The sequence below is a fragment of the Antennarius striatus genome, chromosome 9 (assembly GCF_040054535.1).
Source record: "Antennarius striatus isolate MH-2024 chromosome 9, ASM4005453v1, whole genome shotgun sequence".
NCBI classification, from domain to species: Eukaryota; Metazoa; Chordata; class Actinopteri; order Lophiiformes; family Antennariidae; genus Antennarius; species Antennarius striatus.
Genome location: NC_090784.1, coordinates 20,144,927 through 20,172,118, shown reverse-complemented (window position 1 = coordinate 20,172,118; position 27,192 = coordinate 20,144,927). Strand labels below are relative to the sequence as shown.

Sequence of the window (27,192 nt, the reverse complement as noted above, 5' to 3'; positions counted from 1 at the left end):
GACAGATAAATTATGAAAATGGAAACTTCATAGCATGAATAAACAGCTGTGTCTAGGGTTAGCTGTCAGATTTTTATGATCTGAAAACTGCGTGATTCCGTAATTCAAAGGACAAAATGGACTTCTTCCACTGAGAGTGATTTTTATTTAGTCTCAGGAATGGAACTCTCAAACAAAAAAGAATTAGTTTTAAACAGACTTGGTCACTAGGGTTCAATAACATTGTTTTTTCCAGATGTTCTCAAAACACAGCTTTTTTTCCCTCCAGACTGAGGATTTATTTTGGTGAGCTACAATTCATAGGAATGTCCAGCTTTAGCTGCAGAGAGCTGACCAGCCTCGATAGAAGCTTGTGTTACAAGTAGTCTAAGTATCAGAACAATTATCCACACTTTCTTTATGTATGTAGATGAATTCACAAATCGATGACATGTATGGTAGTCTCTAAGTATTATTTTGCAAAGTGAGCAATTGTGATGACTATATCTGAACCTAGACACATAGAAATAAAGTATACAGAGACAAATTTCAAATCTTTTCTGCAGCCATGTGGGAGCATCAGAGACATTTGATACTCATTCATTATTAAGCCGTTATCCTAAATAGAACATAATACACAAAAGCAATGGACACACTCATGCCAAACTGCAGACAATAACAAGATACATGATATCTGTTCCACCGTCTGATTAACTAGCATCACCACCAACATATGGTATTCACCAGCGTACGCCATTTTCAGGAGGTTATAAAGTCTTCCTCTTAAATAGTGTAAGCTGCTGCTGATCCTGCAGACATAGCAACGCTAATAATTCATCTTCAATTCAGGTGAACCTTCAGGCGAGCTATTATCATGAATATAACTACCAGTTTAATATGCAGAGCTGCTTCACTTCAAAACGCCTAACCTGAATGGAGAATAATGAGGTGCATATCCGATTATCATTTACACTGAGCACATGGGAACGAGAATGAGTCAAAGCGACTTCAGATTCAACAAACCGACGTTAACTAAGTGGCATTTAGAAGTGACACAGAACTCTGTATGAATGCTAAACGCCTTGTTATTATGTGTTATGTGGGGAAATATTTGCATTAAAATGAATTGATAATTGTGGTGAAACAGTATCAACCACACATGAGGGTGTTGTTTGTCCCTGTCCTTCTGTGATTACCCTCATCTCAGTGCAGTCTCTGAATGTCACGGCGCCAGGAAGCTGTAAAAAATGAAGCACCCTAATGTCATAAAGAGTGGTAAAGACAGACACAGCCAGAAATGACTGATAAGACACTTTGTCTCCTGAACTCTGACTGCTGCGGTGTTTTAGCATGCCTATTGAGCAGTACTCCATTATCACCGCTAACCATATCTTATTAATGCTTTAACCAGGATTTTTCTGAGACTAGACAATATGTAATTATTTGTTTAACAGTTTTGCCACAGAACAAATGATGTGTTTAGTCAGTATCTCATTTGAAAGTCCAAAAACATCTGTTTGGGCTCAAAACTACACAATCAACACAGATCTGTCATGTCTTATCTTACTGATCTAACTCTGAATAGTTTGAGCCTAAACAAGTAAAGTCCTGACTGGTTATAACATCAAGTTTCATCACAGCAGAGACAGAACAATCAGAGGTTACTCGGATAGTTATAACTCAATTAGCTGTGCAAAATCTGAATTTTATATTAGCATTGCAACTGCACATTATTTTTATTGTCAAGGAATCTGCCATATGTTTCTTAAAGGCATCAGAATGTCATTAAAATGTTGAAAAAAACAAAAATCTCATTTAAATTAAGTCTTTTATTTATCATATGACAAAGAAAAGCAGGAAATCACAATACAGGAAATTAAATTAGCAAATATTTTTCGGTTTTTTTGCTGAACAATAACGTCAATAATCCATAAATAACAATCATGGCAGCTCAGCTTGACACACTTTGGTACACCTTTGTGTTGCATCATGGGTAATTTCGAACAAAAGCACTCATAGTCTGACCCTTGAACTCTTCTGAATCAACAGGCCTGATTCATGTCAATGCTTTTGTCATTAGGGGAGTGAAGACTTTCTTAATCCGGAAGGTGCTTGTACCGGTACGCTGAGTCATGACTTTTGAACCAGCAAAGCGAGGAGATTCCACGGCCACTCCCACATTTACACACCAGCGACAAAAGTTAGAAACAGGAAAAGAGTCAGGGTGCGTTAAACAGAAACTGACAAGTCTATCTTTATTCAAGGATCTTGGGTCAATACAGCGCATGTCGACTTGAGGGGGGTTGAGCAATCCGCTGAGGAGCTACATGCTCCAGGGCTGTGGAATGAAACTAGCCTCTTTAGCAAACAGGATGTCCCTTATAGGCAACTTCCCTGTAAGATTACACTAAAATTCTTCAGATGAAGTCAGCCATTGTAAATATCACCGCTCATAATATTGGGTCACATTGCGTTTCAGAAGAATTCAGATCACTGAGCCGATCGGTGCCTTTGGGCCTAACGTCTATCTTCTGAGATGAATGCAGCTGTGCTTCCATGATTACATTCCTTCGATCGGGGTGAGCTAAAGGCTAGATAAAGACCCGTGTGATGAGAGTGGTCAGCCACCACGGATTTACTGAACAACTGCACAAATGCCATTGTCATCAAAACAATCCTTCTGAAAGAGGAATGAAGGAAATGATCCTGGACGTCAGGAGGAAACCGGTCTAGACTGTAATTTATGGCCACACTGTTGAACTATGTTTGTTTCCTGTTGATTTCTAGTTGCTTACCTTGAATAAACAAGGAGAGGTCGGAGGGTATTGTCATAATGTGAAAGAAATATGGCACAAACAGATGTGAAAATCCTCTCCCACCTGTCAGAGCCGCCAATAAAAACCACGTTCACACCTTGTTTCTTGAGTTCAGGGCGATTCCGTCTGGTTGTAAATATAATCTATCAAGGTATAGGACCACTGGTTGATGAATTCATTTGTCTCTGCTGCCACTGGACCTCCTGCTCTTTAAATCTGTAGTGTTTATTCTCTTGTTTTTACTGCTGATTGTGCAACAAGCTCACCTTTACCTGGATTTAAGGTGAGAGTGTTGCAGCTGCAGAAGGCTATTCTGCTAAATTAAGCACCCTCAAAGGACATAATTACACTCCAGTCTGCGCTATGGACCATGACCTTTGACCCGATGAAGGCTGACAAACAGTCCCTGTGGAAAAACACCATCATCATCAACAAAGACCAAGTATTTCAGTAACAGATGCCTAAACACACAAGAGGTGAATGCATTAGTGTCGTTACCTAACGTGACACCTTAAACCTCCGTTCCTATAGGTGTCACTATAATCGCCCCCCACCCCTTTCACTCCCGCTCCTCCTCCCTCTCCCCCCCAAACCTCCGCGAAAGGGTGTGCGTTTTGAAGGTTGCGTGGAGCAAAAAAAAAAAGAAAACCAGAAAGCCCCGCCACGGAGGAGAGCTGCAGTCACTTCGGCTTCACCAGCACCCGGGACGAGCGTCTGATGACAGCGGGGTGAAAAGCTCCGCATCCCCGGTCTGAGCTGAGCCCCCTAACTCCGCTTCACCCCTACCGAGGTGCTGTCCTCCAGGGAGCCCGATGGAGATACCGCATACACGGACACCCACAGCAAAAAGTTCCGATACGTAACGTTTTCAGCGAAATGCGATGTGGTAGCAGCTCCGCGGCTTCTCCTCAAGGTCAGCGTCGGAGCGACACCCGCCTCGCGGACGACTTTCTCGGGCAGCCGGAGGGAGGAAGAGTCGCGGAGGGGATGCCACCGCGTCTCCAGCATCAGTAAGGACGTCTTCCCCCCCAATGACGACGGTAGCTGCTGACGGGGAGACGGAGCCGAGGAACCCCGCTTCCGCGGAGGTTTATTGTCATTAAATTCCACGTCTTTTTTCCCCCCCTTTTTTTTTTTGCGGTTCCTGTTTCCTTCAGTCGGCCTGTGTCGGTGCTGCGGTTCACCTGAAGCGGCTAACGCCCACCGCGGTCGGTGTCTGTCGGCTAGCTAAACCGACTCCGTCAAGGAGACGCTGCGAAGTTCGTACTAACTTCCTTGAACTTGCTTGTTATTCAAGCGGACTTTCACTGAGCAATCTTTTATTTATTTTTTTAAAATCATTATTATTATCATTTAAATTCGTCATGCCTTCGAGGGGAGCTCCACACAGCCCTGCGGGGCAGGGTCTACCGGAGCGGGGACTGCTGCTGCTGATGGTCCTGCTGTTCCTGCAGGGCTCCGTCCTTCCCTTCGGAGCGGCTAGCTCTCCGGATGTCAGCCAGCCAGCGGGTTTGAACCCCCACAAAGTGGCGGATGTTGGGCATAATGTTACTAAAAAGGCTTTCCCTGTCCTCATCTTCGACTACCAACACATCCAGGCTCCCTTTGAGATCTCGCTGTGGGTGCTGCTCGCCTCCCTGATGAAACTAGGTGGGTGTCATGTCGGTGTCACCGGTTCGAATGTTTAAATGTTTCCTGGAGCTCAGCTAGTATATAATTAGTTTTTATTTATAGTTTAAAGACAAGAATCAACAAGTAGTCACTGCAGGTAAGTTTACCCTTTTTCCACAGGGGTGTTCATAGAGATGTTTTACCGGGGCAGGTGCCCGTGGATGCCCCCCTGGTTAAGCAGTTATTCCAGGTGTGACTAGAATAGAATAGAATGCCTTTAATGTCATTATACACAAGTGTACAACAACATTCTTCGACAACTCTCTGTGCAAAAGGTTCAAGTATAAAGTAACTATAAATACAGAACACGAAAAAAAAAAAAGTCACAACTACAACAAGAACCAATGCAGTCACAAAATACAACATCCCGCGACACCACTGAATTCATAATTTTACCATGACCTGCTTGCATAGGTCAAACATCATAGCTAGTAGCTTTGATCTATGGTCTTACTCACCGTTATCTGGTTCCTGAGTGTACAAAAGTTACATTTTGACCTTGACTTAGTTTTCTCAACGTCAAGGTCATCATCTCATTTTCATCCTCTGCTTCCTGAGTAATGTGCTTTTTGTTTCATCTTTCTATCTGCAATGGTTATGAAGATATTTGGTGGACTAACGGACAAACGAACGAAAACTGACAACTACAATACATCACTGCTTTGAAGTGAGATATAAAAAAGAAGCAATAATGAGATTATATTTACAAGGAACCCTCAAGATTTTACGGTTTACTGTGCGGCAGAGGGCTTAGTAGCAGCCATTATGACACATCTGTCCATGATAGCCATTTATATTAAATTCTCATTCTTTTATCTGCCGCTTTTTTCTTTTAAATAAAATTAAGTTAGTTTCTTCTATTCCTGACTTCATATTAAACATTGATTTTTGTAAAAACACTTTAATCACATTCAAACATTTTACAATTTTACATTAGATGAAACGTCAAAAACACTAAACACTCAGAAACACTAAACACCAATAGACAAAAGGAAATACAATATAAAACTTAGTGCATTATAATAGGAAGTTTGCAAAAGTGAGTTGATCACCAACTAAAGTGCATAGGACATTTTTGTAACACCAGATGTTCCTAAAGTTATTCAGGTCTTTTGTCATTTTATAGAAACCAAATTCTAGTTTTAAGCGACATCTGATGTTACAGCAAAAAACAGTAGCTACTTCTTGAACAGATATGTTTTCAATTCTCCTCTTCCTGGTCACATAAATTGCGAGTTTTGCCTCTCCAGAGATAAAATTTAAAAGCTGCCACTTTCTCTGATTCGAGTTTATTGTACCCAGCACCGTAGATGAATTTCCTGATACTAAAACTTTCACTGAACAAATTAAAAACATTCGTTAGAAGAGTGAAGAGCACTGCAAGTCTCCCACACTCACTGAAAGCATGAAAGACTGTTTCACGAAGGGGACAGAAGGGACACTGGCTGGACACAGCAGGGGTAAAAACGGAGATAAAAGCATTGGAACCGATGGCACCATGTAAAATCCAAACATTGAAGAGAAGATTATGTCAACCTACACAATGCCTGGTTTACAGATGACTGACTTAATCAGTATAGATAAATCTAATGGTTTGTAGCTTCGGCATCGATTCATGTCAGAAGCCTACAGTTATCGGCACTGATGGGCTCCTAATCATTGACAGAAAACTCAAAACTTATCAATTTACTATTACAAAATGATCTATGACCTCCAGGCCAACACGGAACCTTTTGTTCTGCACAGCAATGAAAGAATCCACCAGTATGCTAACCTCTCAAAACTGCTCAGCTCCCTTGGTGACTCAGAGAGTAAATCCATATTGCTGATTGCACTGATTGCTCGTCAGATCTGTCGGCCTCGCATAGATAGTGCTGTCTCCTTGCCACGTAGATGACTCAGCAGCTTGATGCAGCAGTCTGGATTTTGGACAACTTGAAGCTGACGAGTTTTTTACAGGCGGGCCTCCTGCTACGCTATTGTGCAGCAAAGATTTGCAGCATTGTCATTAGGCTATGACCTTTAAGCGTTGTTGCCAAACTGAAATACCTCTGTCCAGCTTCTCTTATTCCGCCGTCACTATCCTCTTCATCATTTTCTTCCTCCTCATCAATGCCTCTCAACTCTCCATTCGTCTGTGCTTCACTTTCTTCCTTTCATTCCTCTCTGTCAATAAGTCCTCATGCTGTGTTTTCCACACAACACTGCGTTGGACCTTGCTGCTTGTTTCTGAAAGCACACATCTTCCTAGTTGCCAGTGACATCAGGGGTCAGAGTGATCAACGACTTGAAGCAAAGGGAGGAAACTGCCGCACTGTCTGGGCAAGAAGCCCAGTGTCTCTCTGGGGAGAGAAGACAGACAGGGATTACCTTGCTTGGTGGCTCTCCACTAGGATGCAGTTCAAGGATATGAAGTCACCGTGAGATAAAGCGTAGAAAGGAAAAAAAAAGGGCACTGGATGAGTGGGTGGTCTGTGAGCAGCAGCGGACTTTAAGGCTAAGAATGGCTGAAAACGGGCTGTAGATAATTCAGTGTAGCTGCTACTCCGCTCAGCCTTGGTCCAGCGATTGATTCATGTTCTTGGATTTGCCATATCTCCCGAGCCTAAGAGCGCATCCTCAGTCCATTTATCTCAAGAAACCCTGCTTGTGTGCTGGGTGCCTTTCTGTTCTTATTATTCACATGAGTACCCTCCTTAAATTGATTGTAACGGGTGCAAATGACTTTTATATAAATCAAAACCCAGGCAATGTAATTTTGTCCGATTATGGCCTAATAGGGTTGAGTCAGCATCATATTCTTTATATCTATATTCTGTAGTTTATGCGGCAGACCGGTATTAGACAGAAAAAGCTTTGATCTATCCTGAAACCGATAATTGATACTGGAAGCCTGCTATATATCTATTGTTTATGCCTCTATTTGTAGCACAGGTATGTTCTAATCATAGTTATAAGCACGAAGAACTGGCACTATTACAGCTTTATCTAAATGACACAGTTTCACATTATGTTTTTTCAGTAATATATAACAAGGCCCTCATAAACATGATTCACCTCCAGATACAAAGAACACTAAGTATGCTGTTCTAGGTTGTAATGCGTATAATGGTTTACAGCTTGAGATCTGATAATACTCACTAGTCCTGCACGGCTGACAAACGGGACACACCTTATGGTAATAACCTTGGTGGCGGCGAAGTCCCATGATTCCTGCGTTCCCCGTGTTTCTAGCCAAGGCTCTTGAAACATATTTGACAAGCCCAGCTAGTCTCACCTTCCATTTATAATCCATAACTGGTCAAACATTTTGAAACGAACGTCTGGGTCACTTGAGTGTGACAGTCTGTGAAATCCACGCGCTATTAAATACAGAGCTGTTGCTATGCAAGTGGTTTTTGTTGTAGTGCCAATGGGAGAGATGGTAACCTGAATCTAGATCCCTGGGATAAGGGTGAGGAATCAGGACTTAACATCAACCATTTGACAGTATTAAGGGTCATTTTGATAACCAGTTTGTGATACAAGGTTATATATAAAAAATTAAACATTTATAGTGAGCAGAATGTTGTACAGTCAGTTCAGTACAAGTGTGAACTGAAAAATAGTGTTCGATGTCTTTGTTTTAATAAGTGGCACCCAGAATATAAACTTCAGCGGCTGTACGAACTGCAAAATGTCAGGCTTTGTGATTGTAAGACAGACATCTGTTAGATTAAATCCAGTTTCACCGTATGTAAGTTTTTTTTTAAATAAGATTCTTCAGTTCTTGATACTTTTTCAAGAGTGCTGGAGTTAGTTTGCTTGTTTGCCAAGCAAACCATTCCCACAGTCCTACCCATTAATCTAAGGATTGCATTATCTATAGTAAACAATGGACTATAAGTAAGGTTGGAGACTTTATCGGCGGCATTACTGGTCTGACCCTGACACCACCAGTATAATTGAACAGTTGGTGTTTTTCCTTGTACGTCTTACTACAGGTTTTCTATTTTTAAAAAACTTGTCACTGACATGGAAATTGCAAGGAGTGTGCCAGACTCAACCAAGGGTTGACCTTGCATGCAAGACTCAGTTGTCTTGCCACAAGTTGACAAGGCATATGACTTGTCTCTGAGGAAGTGTAATTAATATTTGTTCATTTTTGGACTCCATACTTACAGGATTTGGCAAGCTAAAGTTAAAACCCTTCACACTGTCCTTCTCTAGGGTCATTATGAGGGAAAGATTACAGATATGTTATTAGAAACTGCATCTTTGGCAAAGTTTATGTATCACAAGCTATTTGTGTCTTCAGCTATGAGACAGCGTTAAGTCTTTTTTTTAATTAAAAAAAGAAATGTCCCTAACTTATAAATGGATACCCTTTTTCTTCATTAATAAAATTGCTCTGTGCTCTATTGCCTGTGTTGCAATACAAAACTATCGATCAGTTTGATAGTTGTCATTTTAAGTGTCATGTGGGAAAGACATCTTGGCAGTAAGTGGAAAAAATAGACAATTATTTATCCAAAATAACCCCTTTGGCAAAGGAGTGGCTGTCAGAATTTCTAACATGTTGTCCCAATGAAATGAGATTCTCTTATTCATCACAAGACAGTCACAGAGTAATCTTAACTTGTCGGCTGTTTCCTCATAATGCCTAAACCTTCTTTCTGTTCATTTTTTCCCCATTTTATAACTGTCAACGGCCTGATCATGGCAGAGACTTACAGTACTGCTGTTACTAGACATTTGATACCGTCAATGAGTTGAGCAGTTAGGAGTTCCAATGGTTGTCGTGCCTGTAAAGTGTAGTAAACAGAGTTCTTAACATCAAACCTCATGAGGAATCACATGTCTGAACCAGTAGTATTGTGCAATCCGTAGCATTGGGGATCACTGGAAATGAACCATCTGCAGGCCATTATAAAGGCCGTTATTAATAATTCAAACCAACATGAGTCTTGTTGAAGCAACTCGAGTACAATGATCTGCATCGCACAATCAAACAATGATTCATAGGCTTGTCTTTACATAGCACGGTATCCAGGAAGAACGCCTCATTTACACTGAAATAAAAGGACTTTCTGACTCTGCTGTGAACCTCAGTGAGATATGACGTCAGAGCATTTGCTGCTGTATTTAACATCTTAAGATTCTAAGGAAATCCCTTTTCAAAGTGACTGTTTCAATATATTCTTTGTTCTCTGTTGCTTGATCTAGCATATGTGGTTGCCAGCAGTTTACAATTAGTCACCTGGTAACAGGACCGAGTCACTGGCTTTGTAAATGATAGTGTGTGACAAGTACCAGGCCGTGCTCGCACTGGGTACACATGCCCGAGTGAAAGAACTGCCACCCTTTGGTGGTTTTTAGTGAACTTGTTGCATGAAAGTCAAACACAGATGAAACATTGATCGTTTTTGACAAGCAGCCAGGATGAACCACTTGATCTGGGGTTTTACATGCAGCGTGTCCGACACATGTCTTGACAGCGGCACAGTTGTGTTGTGTGTTGCTCTTTAGACCATTGCCCTTGTTTTTGCTATCTTATTCTCTTATGGAGCACTGAAGCCATGATTGGAGTCATGCTGGAGAGCTTGAAGATTCTCCGAACTGTCACCAGTCAGCCAAAGCTGGACATTTCATACATCCCCACTGAGGCTCTTGTCCAGGCTCTCGTCATTCTAGGAATCTTTACATTTGAGAAGGATCAATATTGATGCTGAAAAGGCTCTCTGTCTTATTTGCTTCCTCTTTGTGCAGAAAGCACAGGCATTACTTGTCCCTCCTGGTCAGCCATGAATGATAATGGGTCATTTAGAGTGTCACTGCTAGGTCCAGTGTTGAGGCACCAGCAGTAATGCGTTTAGTCTATTAAGTCATGAGCCGTTTTCCCTTTCCTCAAGGATTGTATGTGTCATCTTTTTATCAATGATTTTGTGCGATTGGTTTTGACAGCTGAGGTTGTTTATTTTTGAAAATTGAAAGAAAAATTCCTGCGGCCACTGCAAATTATTCCACAAGCGGAAACAATACTGGCAAGGATTGGTATGTACTTACCAACATGTGTATGCTGTAAGCATGTGTGCGATGTTTTACAGACTCAATAATGAAAGATGTCATGCTTCGACAAAGTTGACAATATACGTCGATAGATGTATTCTCAGAAAATATTTAGCGTTATCTTCAATCTCCCATAGAATGCAGGACAAACAGAACTTTATCTAGCGTGCAAGTATTCAGGGTAATTTATTTGGAAAATATCTTTTTTTTTGGCAGATTGTAGATTTTACAGTATATGATTTTCATTCATTCATTTTCTGTACCGCGTTTTACCAGTTATGCTGTTAACGGGGTTGCCGGATCCTATCTCAGCAGACTTGCAGGCATGAGGCGGGGAGATATTCATGGTGCATTGCAAGTGCATCACAGAACCACACGAAAGACGAAAAACCACTTGTGCACACACTTGCACCTACGCACAATTTGGAACCGACCAATTCACCTAAGCTGAATGTTTTTGGGGATGGGAAGAAACCGGAGGATCCAGACAAAACCCTTGCAGACACGGGGAAAACATACAGAACTCTGTACAGAACAGAACTCGAACCCGGAACCGTTTAGTTGTGAGGCAACTGTGCTGTTGTACTGCTCTAACATGATTTAGTGAGAGGTAAATGTGAGCTCAGGCTAAGGTTAGCATACCATGTCACTCAGAAGAAGGCTCAACACAATGTGACGCCTTGTCTCCTAAGAATAAACCTGCTTGGTTTCAGATGTCACCCATGGATTCAGTTATACTCGTAGCATATATTGGTAGATATCTGAAGTATGGCTAGCAAGAACTGTGCCTTTGGTCCCAAGGTCTACCAGAGGTCAGATGATCTACAGCAACATTAAACCAGAGCTGCTTAATGGTTATCAACAGAGGAAGTTTGTGAAAGGTTACTTCCCAAGAATTTGTCAAAATGGGCCGACCAGTGCAATAACTCTTGTCAGTCATTACAAAAAAGTGTTTCTAGTAGTTGCCTTTTTAAATCTTACGTCATCTTGAAATATTTGTTATAACAGAATAGTCTTTCAAGCATATGGCCTGATCTCATTTAGAAGTGATGTTTGATCAGACATTAAAATCAAAGTAAAGTCAATGTCTAGCTTCGAAGAAAACATTTTTTGTTCGCAGATGTTTTTTCTTTTCAATCTCATGACAACTTGTTTTGTGCATCACCATCTGCTGCCTTCTGCCCACTTTCCACAGGCGAAATTTGCTGCTGATCCATTGAAGACTACATAGAAACAAGTAGTAATGATGGGAGTCTCTTTTTCTTTACACACATTGTGATTAGATTTTATTTACTTAAAGCAAGGTGATAAACTGATATAAAATTCCAGAGAGTGAAAATCACTATAATCTGCTCTGGTCATCTTTCGTCTGGTGTAATCTACCATCTCCTGCAAGTCAAATGCATTTCTGTGGTGTTCTTACTTTTTTAATGACATAATATTTTCTATCGGGGTTTGCAATGTTGTGAACATCAGTCAGTTATTTTTTAGTGCTAATTTAATGTAAGACTTCAATATCAAGCTCTCCTGTACACCAAACATTAACCTTTCCTCTGAGAAGACATTGTTCACTGCATAGAACCGGTTGTAGAAAACATCTAGCCCACCCAACAAGCTTTGAAGGGGAAACACGAACACATCAGGATTCTCTTAACCGTGTTTCAAATGGTTATCAAATATTGTCTTTGTTGTTAGGACTCTTTGGAGTTGTGTGTAATGCCTGTTTTCTCTTGAATGCATTCAAAAAAGAAAGAGCACTTAACTTCCCACGTCTTGTCTCGGTCCAGTTCAGCCCATCAAAAGTGTATGAGAGAAAGGCTTCCCCAGTCTCCTTTATAAAGAACAGACATGCACTTGTTGTTGATTTCTATCCTGTCAGTTGGAAACCAACTAATATAAGTCAAGCAATTCATTATTAATACATTATTGCTCAGGCTATGCAGAATGAAAAGACAGACAAGTGTGCACGGATCTTGAATATTATCCAGATCAAACTGTATTTGAACTGTATGTGCAGTTTTATTAAAAGATATTTTCTGTGGAGTTTTGCTGGCATCCACTGGGTACCAAACCCAATATCGCCCATCTGCGTGCAATATCTGGCTATTATTTATCCTGTTTCCCCAACAAGTCAGCTGAGGTAAACTTTGACTGGCTTCTGTTGGCTAGGCGTTAGCGAGGACGGGGTGTGCCTGAGATGACCTCCCAGGCTAAAAGTAGGTCCCACTAAAAAAAAATAAAAAAATGACTTATGACAGTAATGAGCTAAACCCTGCGGTATGCATCATGGGATCAATACACAGCCATAACCCCCTCCCTTCAAATTCAGTTGCTTTGTGTTCCCGCCAAGAATTTCTAAAAGGCATATTTCCATGAAACGTCTGTAGCTTTAGGGTGTGACTGTAACCAAAAAAACCAAAAAACCCCCAAAACAATTTGTTGAACACAGTCTGCAAAACATGTCTTTATTATGTCATTCAGCAAGAATATTTATGAGGACTTTTTGGGCGTGTCTTGTAAGGTACCAAGTCACACTAGCTTCTAATAAAAAATAAACTATCATAGAAGCGATATAAGGATTTAAACATAAGCACTTCCAGTTTAAGTTTCAATGTGATGTTATCAGTTCTTATCCACTGTTATGCCACATTAGCAAACCCGTATGAGAGTGTAGCCTTCTTTGGTTCATATTTCTGTGTTTGTGTGTCGGTGTTAATGCACCATGTTGTTAGCGGTTACAGCTAGTTTGGAGAACGGCTCGTCTCTCTGCTGCGATAGTGTTCTGTAAATATAGCTGAGGAAAATATTGTCACTATGATGTTCACGCCACTGTCTCGTTGATGTTTTTTTCTTTTCTTTTTTTTTTTCCCCCCGCTTCAGGCTACAGTCACGCCCTCGCCTCATGCTGTATGTGTGCAGCCTTGTCTGTATGTGACTGTTGTGACATTTGTGATCCCATATCACCTCGGTTTTTCCTTGTTGGGTCAACAAGTAGAGTCAAAAATAAAAGTCAAAAAGCATTTGTGAGGCAGACTTAGACATAAACATAAATGCAAAAGGTTAGTTTCAATTACACCAAATTGGGTTTGTACGTAAGCACAGCCACAAATAGTCTTTTTACTTTCTTTTGCTTGTTACACCTGGGCCAACTGTCATGTGAGATCCATCTGGATGTAACAAAGCTTTGCATATTCTTCCAGTTTGTCCCATGAGAGGTCACAGAGACTGGAGACTTTACTTTCATCTCATTTCAAACATCCAGTTTGGTGGGAATATTATTCCTAAGGGATTTTGACAAAATGAGCTAAAAAAAAAAAAGTCAGGATCAGAAATGTTTTTCCCTGCTGTACCTCAGAACCTGAACTCTACTGAATGCTGATTTTTATTCTAAAATAATCATTGATGTTCTTAAACTCTTCATGCAGCATTTATTTTACCCTGAGTCGGCTCATTGGCTTCTAAATCTGAAGCAGAAATTAGAATGTTTTGTCCGTTTGACACTCGTTCTTGCAGAAGTGTGGTATTTCACAGCTGATTTCTCTTCTGCAGTTTTGTTAGCGAGTCTTTGGCGTGCTTTTGCAGATGGAAAGTGTTCCAGTTAATCTTCCCTTGGTGACGTAGGCTGTCACAAATATGAAGGCCTAAAGCAACATACAATGATATGCTTGATAAGTCACTAACTCATTCCTGTTCTATCCTTTTTTCCCAGGGTTCCATCTGATTCCTCGGCTGTCCAGCATCGTGCCTGAGAGCTGCCTGCTGATTGTGGTGGGCCTGCTGGTGGGGGGCCTTATCAAACTAGCAGGAGAAGACGTCCCCCCCGTGCTGGACTCCAGGTTGTTCTTCCTGTGCCTGCTGCCTCCCATCATCCTCGATGCTGGCTACTTCCTGCCAATCCGTCCCTTCATGGAAAACTTGGGCACGATCCTGATGTTCGCCGTGGTGGGGACCCTGTGGAATGCCTTCTTCGTCGGGGGGCTGCTGTACGCCGTGTGTCAGATCCAGCCCAACAACCCGTCCGTCCTCCACCAGCTGGAGCTCCTGCCTTGCTTGCTGTTTGGCTCCATCATCTCGGCTGTGGATCCCGTCGCTGTGCTGGCCGTGTTTGAGGAGATCCACATCAACGAGCTGCTGCACATCCTGGTGTTCGGCGAATCCCTGCTCAATGACGCCGTCACAGTGGTGAGAATCAACAGGCTGCTGATTAAACAGAATATTTAATCGTTGCTCCGGTAGTGTAAATTACATCCTGAATGTGTGATATCCAGAGGTGTGAGCCCTGGATTGTATCGCCTGTATTTCTGCACAGCTGTGAGTCGGTGATGGTTAGAACTGTAGAAAGTCGTGATTCCCTCTTTATGTAGAACATCTGGATACAAGTGAAAGCTTTATATTGTGCAGCTGAAAACTCTCAGTGGTAATTCCCATCACAATTGAATGAACAATTAGAATTGTGCAAGCATGCCATCTGTTTGTTTGTCTGCTGCTAACAGCCATGTCAGTCCATCCCCACCAGCTGCAGTTAAAACACTCACTGAAGTCACTCCTACATGAAATATTAGGATATATTCCTCAAATCCTCTTCATCCTCACTCGCGCAGGTCGTTATCTTGACATCATGCAGGATATTAACCAGTATGATTTGAGGCTGGACGACACTGCAGTCGTTGAGCCGGAGCAGAACTCATCAGTCTTGGCAGCTGATTGAGTCCATTATTAGCCTGTCTGGCATTGCAGGAGACTCGAAGCACCCAATGGAAGATATATCACAAATGTGTGCAGAACTCTTCCACTATTTTGCAGTTTGCCTCACAGGATGTGCTCAGCGTTTACAAATTAAAATGTGATTTTGTTTTATGTTTATTTCACAAAAAACATTAAATCTTCAGGCTAAATGGTCGCACAAACATCATTTATTACATCATGCACTCAGAGAACTCTATAATTGTTTTACATGTGACACCCTTTGGGATCTCTGTTGATTTTTGATCATTAACCTTATCTTATGACTCTTTGTCTTTGTTGGTTGAACAGAGGTAGACTCTACCACCCTACAAAGATAAAGAGCAGTATCTTCAAAAAAACTAAACTAGGAAGAACTAATTTTCTTTCTTTCTCTAAAAGAATTAAAGCATATATTTCAATAACCCGCTACTACTAGAAAATAAAATAAATTGATTAAATAAACTTCCTATTGGGGCAAATTTGCTTTTGCATGTCCATAGAGCTGTTATGATTTTCACGTTTTCTTTTTTATTATAAACTTTCTATTTGTCTTCATGAGGAATCCTAACGCCTTATTTCTTAATTTCATCCGTGCTGATCTAATCATCCTAAATTCAGAATGTTTTCTGTGCCCCCCCCCCCCCCTCCTTCCTCCTGCAGGTGCTGTACCACCTGTTTGAGGAGTACTCTGGCGTCGGCGTGGTGACGGTGATGGATGTTTTCCTGGGAATCATTTCCTTCCTGGTTGTTGCATTGGGTGGCGTTCTGGTGGGGGCGATCTACGGGATCCTGGCTGCCTTCACCTCCCGCTTCACGTCACACACGCGCGTCATCGAGCCGCTGTTTGTCTTCGTGTACAGCTACATGGCCTACCTGTCCGCGGAGATGTTCCACCTGTCTGGCATCATGGCGTACGTTTAAAGAAACTACAGATCTAAATACATGTTTAGCGCCACCTTGAACCTTTTTGGTTTTGGTTTCTTCCTTCAAATTCAAAAAACTTTGTTAGTCCCCAAGGAGCAATTGAAAGCACATAAAGCAGGATTGGTGTAAAAATGTAAACTTAAACAATAAACATAAGTAACAATTACATAATAACATAAATATAAATATGTTAAATAATAATTCAAAATCTAGTTAGTTTAAAACCCAGTTAGTTTTTGCAGGTTTTTGCTCTTAGTTCTTACAGATTGTCTGTCTGCTGTTTTGTCTGCTCTGGTATATGTTAAACGCCCCAGCTGTCTCAGGGACGTCCCTCTAGTATCATATGTGTTCAATATATGGATCTTCCCTCAGTTGTTAATTATCATGCTATACATGCAACTTTGACACTGAAGGGAAAATCTATTTCAGGTGTTCCCTGAATAAATCAGCTGTATAACTAGCAGCATTGTGAATTCAAGTTAGCTAATGGAATCTAAACCAAGGATTACATCGTCATCCCAGAGTTCTCGGTGGCGTCGTACCTCATCACCCTTTCTGGGTGTGAGCCCATTTTCTGTTTATAGTGCCGGGAGTTATTGATGTTGCGGAGGAGCTGATGATAAACGGCATGTCCCCCCGGAGTCGTGGCCAAAGGATGCGAAGCTTCAAGGACGGCCTCTTTATAGCCTGTAACCTGCACATCAACAGCTGCATCTGTTGTGGAGGGTTTTTTTAATTTTTATTTGTTCACCTCAGCCAGGAGGTGAGGTTTTCATCCTTGTGTGAATTTTTAATTATTTAGTTTTGGCGGGTTTAGACAGAGCTGAAGACTCTTGGGTCAGAATGGATGGTTTGAGACTGAAGGGGAAGATCCTGTTTTTACTTTTACTCTAACATGAAGATAAAGACTTTTCCTTTCATTCATCAGGGTTTGATGTTTTCTTTTCTTCCCTGACATGGATGCAACAAGGTGGTGGATGTTTAGCAGCTGCTCTGTGTTTAACACTTTTAACTCAGAAGCGCCATTTGTCACCTTAATAGAATTAAAAAGTCACTAAACGGGAACGAGATCTGGAATCAATGCCGAACACGAGCCGAGTGACTTCCTCCATTATTAGAAACCTGTGATGTCATCAGCTCAAATTAGACTGCTGTTTCTTTATTTTACATTGTTAGAATAATCTTTTTACCTGACAAGCGATTAAAACATGCATACAAACCCCCCCCCATGTTCATATTTTTCAACTGATGTAGTTTGCTTCCTGTCCTTCCAGGCTGATCGCATGCGGAGCGGTGATGCGACCGTACGTGGAGGCCAACATATCCCACAAGTCCCACACCACCATCAAGTACTTCCTGAAGATGTGGAGCAGCGTCAGCGAGACGCTCATCTTCATCTTCCTGGGCGTGGCCACGGTGGACGGCGATCACGACTGGAACTGGACCTTCGTCACCGTCACCGTCATCCTCTGTCTGGTGGCACGTGTCATAGGTTAGCGCCAATAGGTCGGCGGGGGGGGGGGTTTATAAAGGCTCTGTTTTTAATTTGTCACGTTCGTTCTCGGCATGGGGGTTCTTTCATGTCTTGATATTTAAGAGTCTGCCTAAAAATGAAAGTTCTTCCCATGATTTGCATCATGATGCGCTTTGAAGTGAACTTTAATTCACATAAGACGGATTTCTAGTTATCAAAGAGGGAACTGGATGTGCCGCTGGGAATAAACGCTGCCGTCGTGTTTCATCACGCGGGTTGGCGGCGTATGAGGGGAAGCCCCTCCGTTGATTTCCACATCGACTTCAGGCTGTCACACGTCCTCCTGTCGACGATCTGTTAGCTGGAGTTATTGTCGATGTCGTAGAGAAAGGATGAGGACGCGCTGAGCCGCACCGTACGGAGTTCTAAACATTAGTAAACAGTTTTCTCCTTAGGTTTGCTGAGAGATTGCTCTAATCAAAAGGAAATTTGCTCAAAGTTTTCTTTTTAATAATCAAGCAGATGTTTTTTCATTCACATGATATAAGAATCAACAAATTCGTCGTTTAAAGACAATTTAAAGTTGTTGTTTTTTACACCATTCACCTGATAGAATGGCATTATTTCTACTGGAACAGATTTATTTAAAAGAATCACAATTGCACACTCTTGAACTCAGCTGATTGTCAAGTTTTTTGTAAGTAGCTGTAGGAAAAAAATTTACAAAGTGAGAAAACACTGGGGAACCCTACACCCTGTGCGTTTGTAGTTTTGACCCTCATTCACCTTGTATTTGTCTGGATCTGACGCGCACAGGAAAAAGCGTGAAAGACTTGCTGAGCTATTTAAACTTTGACAGTGTGTGACTCAAATACACACACACACACACACACTGATACCCACTGACAGACTCCTCCATGTCCCTCCCAGGTGTGGTCGGTCTGACCTTCATCATCAACAACTTCCGCATCGTCAAACTGACCACCAAGGACCAGTTCATCGTGGCCTACGGCGGCCTGCGGGGGGCCATCGCCTTCTCCCTCGGCTTCCTGTTGGATAAGGAACACTTCCCCATGAGAGAGATGTTCCTCACCGCCATCATCACCGTCATCTTCTTCACTGTTTTTGTTCAGGTACGACAGTCTGGTTTGTCTTTATCTGGTCTATGATTGGATTTTAAGTTCACTTCTGCTTTTCTGACATCAGTACGCTTTTTTAAAACCATTTTAAAGGATTCCGACGCTCCCTTTAAGTACCGTGACCTTTTAACGACCCGGTGTTGACACGTAATCCAGCCACCTATGAAAACCTACATGCTAATGGAAGCAACTAAAATAAAAGCCTGAAGATACGAGGCGACACTGGGAACATGTATTATTCATGCTGCTGGAGTTTACCGTGGCCATCAGATGCTCGGGCAAATACAGACGGAGCGGGGAGTGTGTGTGTGTGTGTGTGTGTGGGGGTGGGGTGGGGGGGCTCTGGATTTGGTCGAAAACATGACTGCATGAGAGGCCGTGGGGTCCCGCTGGTCTTTACCTCCGCTGTCAAGAATCAGAGCCAAAGCTGGGATTGGTTGTGTGTTTTTGTCTTCAGGTTGAGTCAATAAATCTGAAATCGATCTCAAAAAGGCGACCCGGGGGGGGGGGGGGGTGCATGTGATGAGAGTTTGAGGCTCATGCAGAAGCTTTTGAGGACTTTCAAAAAAAAGTGACAAGAGTAGAAAGATGTGACAAGAGTAGAAATTTGATCCGATGGAAAGAATCTCTGGTATTTTTATCAGCTGTAACAAATAATTCTGATATTTTATTGCCTCTAAGTTGGACACAAACATCAACCTTATATCCTGTTTTGTACTGGGAGGTTAAAATAAGCAGAGGATGATTAATGCGTTCGTGAGGAGCGAACACGCGCCAACAGATAATGTGGATGCAAATCCACACCCAACCACCTGGTTTCCCTCAGAGCCGCCATCCAGCTTAAACCAGAGCAGGAGGTGTTTATTCTTCCTCTCATCTTCCTCACAGGGCATGACCATCAAACCCCTGGTGGAGCTGCTGGCGGTGAAGAAGAAACAGGAGGCTAAGCGTTCCATCAATGAGGAAATCCACACCCAGGTACCCCCCCGCCCTCCATGAGTCTGATAATTACCAGCCGGTATGCAGACGAAGAATGAATTGCTAAAACGGTCCGACGAGTTGAACCGTAATTCCGAGTGTGCTGCATTTGAAAACGACGGATTCATCTACTTCCGCTTTTCACTGAACCTCGTCGTTGCAAAGCCTTCACACTTCCTGTCACAGCAGTCACAACCTCACGTTAAATGTTTTGTAGCACATTCCTTTCAGTTATAGTTTTGGAATGTGAGCCTCTTACTCGGTCGGGAAACAATTATTGGTTGCTGCTGCCACCTATTGGACGTGTGATGATACTACATCTGTAGTACTGTAGAGAGGATGATTATCCAAAGTGGAAGAAGTCAAAAGTTATTTTACCCTTCAGTCAAGTGTAGGATAAAAAAACAGTCACTGGGAGGTTGATGGGGCTTCAGGCTAGAAGATGAGCCTAATATTTTCTTCTTCCTTCTTTTTCTTTCGTCTTCCAGCTAAATAAAGAAGACAGGAGAGTCAACAGGCTGTTTCTGGGGTGTTTATTATTCTTTTGCGTCATTAATTCTCTGTGCAGGAACCACAGTGACATCGCCGGTTCGCACGGACGAGGATCACCGACCCTGTTAATGATTTTTTCAATCTTTTGTTCAATCGCATTGGTGTACAAGTCACAATTGGAGACATACTAATATATACTTTGTCGTTCGAGAACAATAATCGTTTATGCCGATGGAAAAAGAAAACTGCATGAAGATAAATTTCATTTCAAAAAGCCTGAAACCGTTTTGTTTCCTGATGGATCTTTGGACTCATGTGATTCCAAGTTTTTGTTTTGTTGTTGTTCCAGCTCACGTAGAGAATAAACCAATATTTGAATAACAAATGGAAGCACAAACTCCAGAGTCGGCATGCTTATAATGAAATATGAGTGTGTCCATCACACACTATCAGTATAACCAGAAGCATCATAATGTATTATTACTGTGTTGTGTAATACTTCATCATCAAGCAGTAACACTTCAGTGAAGCATTTCATTCCGCCGTCAGTCTGTCACCCCCGCCCCTGCAGCGCCGGCCCGCTCTTGATATAAATCAGCCTCTTCCGACGAGACGGATGTAAATTCTGTGGCTCTGCTTCATGACTTGTTACCATGGCGACACCGCATGCTAGACTGTCATCTGCATTCTTAGCTAAAACAGCACGGCGACCCTGAGCCGGCTGCACTCCGGAGAACATTTGCATGGGTGTGTTTGTCCGGTTCTCTGTGTTCAACTCACCTTGTTGATGCTTCTGCTCTCATGACTTCCTTCCTCATAGTGTCACATGATTCCCTTTATGAGGAAACCATTAAAAGTATTCTTCATTCTCCCTCATTCAAGGGGCTTAAGCGTGATTTTTAGCTGCGATGAAAGATCCGGTCAGCTGTGACATCTCGTGATGATTTCTGCTCATCGGTTATAGTTTACACACAAAATAAAAGTTTTTCTCATTTTTTCTCATCCAAATGTTGGAAGACATTGGATATAACGGTGGAAAACAAACGAGTGTCGATCGCATGAAAGAACCGCATTTCTGTTCCCCTCAGTGATTTCATTAAGTTGCTGTAAACACTGTTATCCAGCAGCAGACGTCACATGGGTCAGACATGAATATTAGATCAAATAGTTCTCAGACACACTAATGATCACACTCCGCAGTAGAAACTGGATTTCGACTAACTGAATTTGGAGTTTTGCCTTCTTTAAAACCTACTTTTCTGACGCTGCTCCTCAGTTCCTGGACCACCTGCTGACCGGCATTGAAGACATCTGTGGACACTATGGACATCACCACTGGAAGGACAAGTATGGGCTCCGCTCCAATTTTTTTTCAGACTGTCCTGCTCACCGTTCATCCCTTCATTTGTTTTTTCATCCCGTCTTCCTCCCCAGGCTGAACCGCTTCAACAAGAAGTACGTGAAGAAGTGCCTGATCGCAGGCGAGCGCTCCAAGGAGCCGCAGCTCATCGCTTTCTACCACAAGATGGAAATGAAACACGCCATCGAGCTGGTGGAGAGTGGAGGGGGAGTCAAACTGCCTTCTGCGATGCCTTCCACTGTTTCTATGCAGTACGTAGCAAAGATGCAGTTAAAAAGAATCGTCATTCTGTCGGATGCTGCCATACGAGTCGTTTCTGTTTTCAGGAACATCCAACCTAAGAAGCCGCCGCCTGCCAAGCCCGTGGAGAGAGCTCTGCCCCAGCTGCCCCGAGGCCGAGAGGAGGAGATCAGGAAGATCCTCAGGAGCAACCTGCAGAGGACGCGACAGAGGGTGACGCCGCTCTTTCAAAATAACTGAATGAACTCCAGTTTTTAAAGAGTGAATGAGCATCAGTGCAGCTCTTCTTCTGTTTTTCGTCTTTGTCGTCGATCAACACGTTTCCTTTTCAAAATCGTCATTTCAAAAACGTGTCTTTTCCTCCTTCAGCTGCGCTCCTACAACCGACACACCCTGGTGGCCGACCCGTACGAGGACGGCTTCAGCGAGTTCCTCCTCAAGAAGCAGAAGATGATGGAGCTGGAGAAGAAGGTGATTTAAATAAAAAAACAACACATTTTGATAGAATTTCTCCAGCTGGAATCAGTTGGATTGAAGTCTTAAAAAAACTCTGCAAAACTAGATGAAGAGCAGCGCTTCATCTTGGTTCCGTGATTCAACCCCAAAGTAGAATTTGTCCTATAATTAAACGTCCACATTCGGGATCCTGCATTCATTTTCCTGACACAAATGGGAGACTGATTCCTTCAGACGCTTGAGCGACTCCTCGTTTTCATCAGCCTGTAATTACGTAATCAAAATAGACTTGCGTTTGGAGTTAATCGAAGGCGCCGTAGACTCCAGAGGATTTCTGTATCGACTAACGGGCGTGATATTAATGAAGTTTCTCTCAGCGGTGATCTCAATTGAGTTTAGAAGCGTTTGAATGAGGGGATAAAGCAGCGTGTGAATATCTGGAGTGTCTTTTTAAGCTTCCTGAAGTATCGACTTGGAAACGGCGTGGATACACATTCACTCAAAACAAAATTTTTCTTTTTTAGATTAAACATATGAACAACTACCTGACGGTGCCGGCTGCTCCGCCCGACTCCCCCACCATGCGCAGAGCCAGACTGGCCTCAGGTAAACTCATCCACCTTTGCTCCAGGGAAAAAAAACCTCCCACCTCCCTTCTAACTGGTTGTTTGCGATGTTCACAAAGCGGTCGCAGCCATGTACGAAAACCCGTTTTGCGTGTGCCGGACGGCGTGTAAACCCATCTGTGGTTTTATTTTAGGCAGACAAACTGATTTCAAACCCGATCAGCAGCAGAAAGGGCCCCCGATCTGTCCAGGTATGTAGCGAGGGAGGGCTAGAGGAGAGGCCCACCTCGCATGCATGCATCAGTTGTGTTCCTTGACGCCCATGAATTAACTCATCACTAATGAAGGCTCATGACGCGGTCCCGGGTCGGGTCCAGAATTTGAACGGATTCGAGTGGAGCATGATTTTCTGTTGTTGTTGTTTTTTTTTTGACAGGAGAGGATTTATCCAGCATGCGTTGCATTAAAATATGATTCTGATGCTTTAGTTTTGCTGAGTTTAAGATGTTTTTAAAGACGTCTGCGGTGACTGTACGTATATTTTTGATTTGAAACTGTTGATGGATTCTCCTCCCCTCGTTCATCACTCATGCACGCGGATGGAATGAAACGGCCACATTTGCTTCTCAGCTCATTCCCCTGATGTTATCCGTTTTTCCCCGCCTGCAGACCCCCAATCCTACAACGTGAAGCCAGCATCGGACAGCGTTCCCAGCATCCAGGTGGATCTGGCCTCTCCTCAGTCTCCAGACTCCGTCAATCTGATGGACGAGTTCAGACGGGCCGAGCAGGAGGAAGAGGACCGGGGGCTGATGATGAGGCCGCCGGGCGACGGACACGCAGCCAAAGACCAGCAGAAGCTGATGAGGTGCTTGAGCGACCCCGGCCCCAGCCCGGATGAAGACGAGGATGAACCCTTCCTGCCTTGATGTGGGGATGAGGAAGGGGTGGGGTCTCAGACTTTACTGGTTAGAGGAGAAAGAGGTGCTTTTCTGCTCTAAAGAGTCCCTTTGGTTCACAAACCAAACAAGCCAAAACTGCTAATGCTGTACAAACCAGAAAGAGGAAGGAGATCTAGAAGGAAAATTAGAGCCATTGGTTTATCGTCATCCGGTTTTCGTTTTTTTTCTTTTTGTTGTGGACAGGATGGGATCAGAGTAAATAAACAACATTTACAGTTGGCAGTCATTCAGGAAAGAACTATGCATTACCAAAGTTTTGGACTGTTTCCATGTTAGACAGAAACGTCCATTAGACAGACAGACATTTTTTTCTGTCTCCAAGGTGAAGTCAGTGATTCTGATCGTTATCTCATGTCTGTGCACTGGAGAAAGGAGAACCGGCGTGACTCGAAATAACATAAAACACAGCTCTTCCTCCTCCTCTTCCTCTGCTGCTCCTCTTCTTCATAGTCTTTCCCAGGAGGAATTAAATCACATCAGACGTTTTAGCAGCTCTGGGCTTCCTCCCTTCTTTCCAGGTCAGCCGACTCAGCTGTTAGTGCCGTTGCCATGGCAACATGTGACCATGGCTTTGTGGAGCGGAGCATCAGAGGCAGAGATTTGGCATTATTATATATATTTTTTTCCAGATTAAGGATCTCGATCCAGAATCACCGACTTCGCCCTTAAATCATTTATTTTTTGTCGATTTTGTGAACGTTCACAGATTTGACTGAATTTCTTGTCTTCGTACTTTGAGACTCGCTGGAACTCGTAGTCCTGAACGTAATCAACTTACTGAAGACATGTTTTACTTTCAAACACTGACGCTAATCCATCACTCTAAAGAAAAAAAAAGTTCTTCCACAGCTAGATTTTTAAACTTATCGTAGCGACTTTCGAATATTTTACGTCGAGCCTTTTCACATTGTGCATTTATATATTAAAGTGTATTTTAATTTCAGGGGTGCTTACTAGAGGTGGTTCCAGTGTTTTGTTTTTCACCTCAACATTCATCACACGAGTAGTTTCCACATCAAATCATTGATCGTTATCTTAACCCGTCCGACTGTCACGGCAAAAAATTGTAATTCTATGCAGTATGTGTGTAAAATAAGTACATTTATTCTATCATATATGTACAAATACCCTTTAAAACTCTTGTCACCTTATAAACGTGCATCACAATAAAACAAACCATCCGTAGCTCAAAGTCTAACCGGGGCATTCATCCCGGAAACAGGATGCATAGCTCGACTCTTTTCATGCAGCTGCTCAGTAAACCGGAGTAGGATAGAAATGATTTTATTCTGTTTGAGCACGTCGATGACAAATCCACTGTGTTGTGTTTGTGCAAAGAAAGAAAAAAGTGCCACAATGATTCGATCGTAAACCTGAGTATTTTTTCAGTGGAGTCGTTCCTCCTTATAAAACTCCCAAAGAACTGAAGTAAACGCAGATCTCTGAAGTCAGATGAGTCCCCGCTCTGGTTTTTGGGCTCTTAAGTTTTCTCAGCGCTTCCTGTAAGCATCTGAAAATGTTCTTTCACCTTATTTTGGCTAGATTAGGGAATCATTTCTCATTGTATATGCATGCACTCGTGTACTATTTAAGTGCAAACTTTTCCTGCATCAGAATTCTAACCCAATCCTTCATCTTAAATTTCCTTGTTTGCTGATAGGGTCAGGGGTCAGACATGCCTCACTGTCCCAGTCCTCAAATCCTCTTCCTGTCATATTTTTGCTTGAAGGATATTTTCACGTAACGTTAAATTTCAGAGGTTACTAAACTGTTTTTTTGGGGCGACTTCTATGTAATCATCCCCAGATGCTCTTAAACCTTGACCCCCATTGAACAGGTCGCTTCTGTTTTTGACCCTTTCGTGCTCAGCAGAGACACACGAGGTCTAGGAAGGATGCAGCGAGCGATGTGTTTCTTACTGTGTTCTCGATTCCTGGTTTGGTGGAGGCAAAGTGGAGTTTTATTGTCCTCTCTGCAGATGGTGTATTTTTCATATCCAAATTGATGTGTACTTTAAATCAGTATAACATGGTGATGATTCTAGAGGTATTTAAGAACGGAAGATGTCCCGTCCCTCGTCGCATTACTCCACTATTTTCATGTGTTTATTTTCATATCAAATATCCTCTCTTGGCCGGGACATAATAATCAAGATAACGTCAATCTGAAGCCATACAGCCTATAGAAGAACTTATTTCATCACATTAGAATGTTCTTGTCCTATGTTATGCGTTAAATGTAAAGGTAACCTAAAGTAAGCCTTATTTAAATCTACTTTGTGTCTTGAAATGAATGCTTTCTCTCGTTTACTCATGGATTTTTTTTTTCTTTACGGCGCTGAATTGTTTATCTGTTTAAGTGAAATGTTGCTGCTTCAGCATCTCCAACACATCTCTGTGCTTTACTATACAAATACCTTATAATGGCTTGAATCTGAAGTCCCTCGCTTTATCATTGTGTGTTTCATCTGCATTCTTGTGCTTTACATTGCGTGCTTTACAATTTCCTTTACCCAAGATGCATCAGACAAACTTTAAATTGTACAGAGGAGGCTGAAGTTTCCAGCTAGAAATCAATCTGCAGCTTATAAGCTTTTTACACAAAGTTCAGTGTCCTAAAGTTTAAGGTGGTTCTGCTGTGGGAAGTCCGATCAGAGGTGCACGCAGACACTTGACGGGCTAAAATGTGTAAAAACAATAATTTTCCGATGAGGCAAACGCCAGCGGCGTCACCATGACTGTTTTCGGCCCTCCTTTACCTCATCGCCTCCTCCTGTGCCCCACCCTGTTGCACCACACCGAGCACTTTAACAGAGCTGGACTTCTATCTCAAAAACGTTGATGTTAAAGAGCAATAAGTGGCTTTAATGTAGTCTACATAGTGCATGATTATCAGGTGATGCATCATAGGGAAGAGGAATGTACTTTCTGATCGGCCTTATAAAAGTGGATGTGGCGTTTTTCGTCTCAGCGTTACGACGCCCTCAAGCTGTGGATTATATTTCCCTTTATTCATATTCTGTATTTCTTCATGTGTTTGATGAATTTTTGTCGGTCAGCTGTTTGCAAATTTCAATTTTTGAAATAATCGAAGAGTTTTTTTATTTTGTATAAATAAATATGGGAAAGTATACACATACAAAAAGAGCAAAAATATAAGTATATATATATATATATACACAGTATAAAGTGTATATATTAGATATTTATTATAGTAATGTGCAAAATCTGAAAGATTAAAAGTGTGCACTTTCTTCTTAGTTCGTCTTTACCTTTCAGCATTCCATTCCTGTAATGACCAGTGAACTAAGAAACAGAAATGTAAGATACTATATATGAAATAAAAGTTTTACTTTATAGCAA

At 42.2% G+C, this 27,192-nt stretch overlaps 1 protein-coding gene across 1 annotated transcript; it reads left to right on the top strand.

Moving 5' to 3' along the window:
* Positions 1–3,458: 3,458 nt before the first annotated feature.
* On the top strand, positions 3,459–27,192 carry slc9a1a (solute carrier family 9 member A1a). Its single transcript, XM_068323210.1, has 12 exons — positions 3,459–4,445; positions 14,224–14,696; positions 15,900–16,150; positions 17,438–17,655; positions 18,568–18,770; positions 19,665–19,754; positions 21,523–21,593; positions 21,681–21,857; positions 21,933–22,059; positions 22,216–22,317; positions 22,827–22,908; positions 23,538–27,192. The coding sequence occupies exons 1-12, from the start codon at positions 4,160–4,162 to the stop codon at positions 23,795–23,797; spliced, it is 2,340 nt and encodes a 779-aa protein (XP_068179311.1). The 5' UTR covers positions 3,459–4,159; the 3' UTR covers positions 23,798–27,192.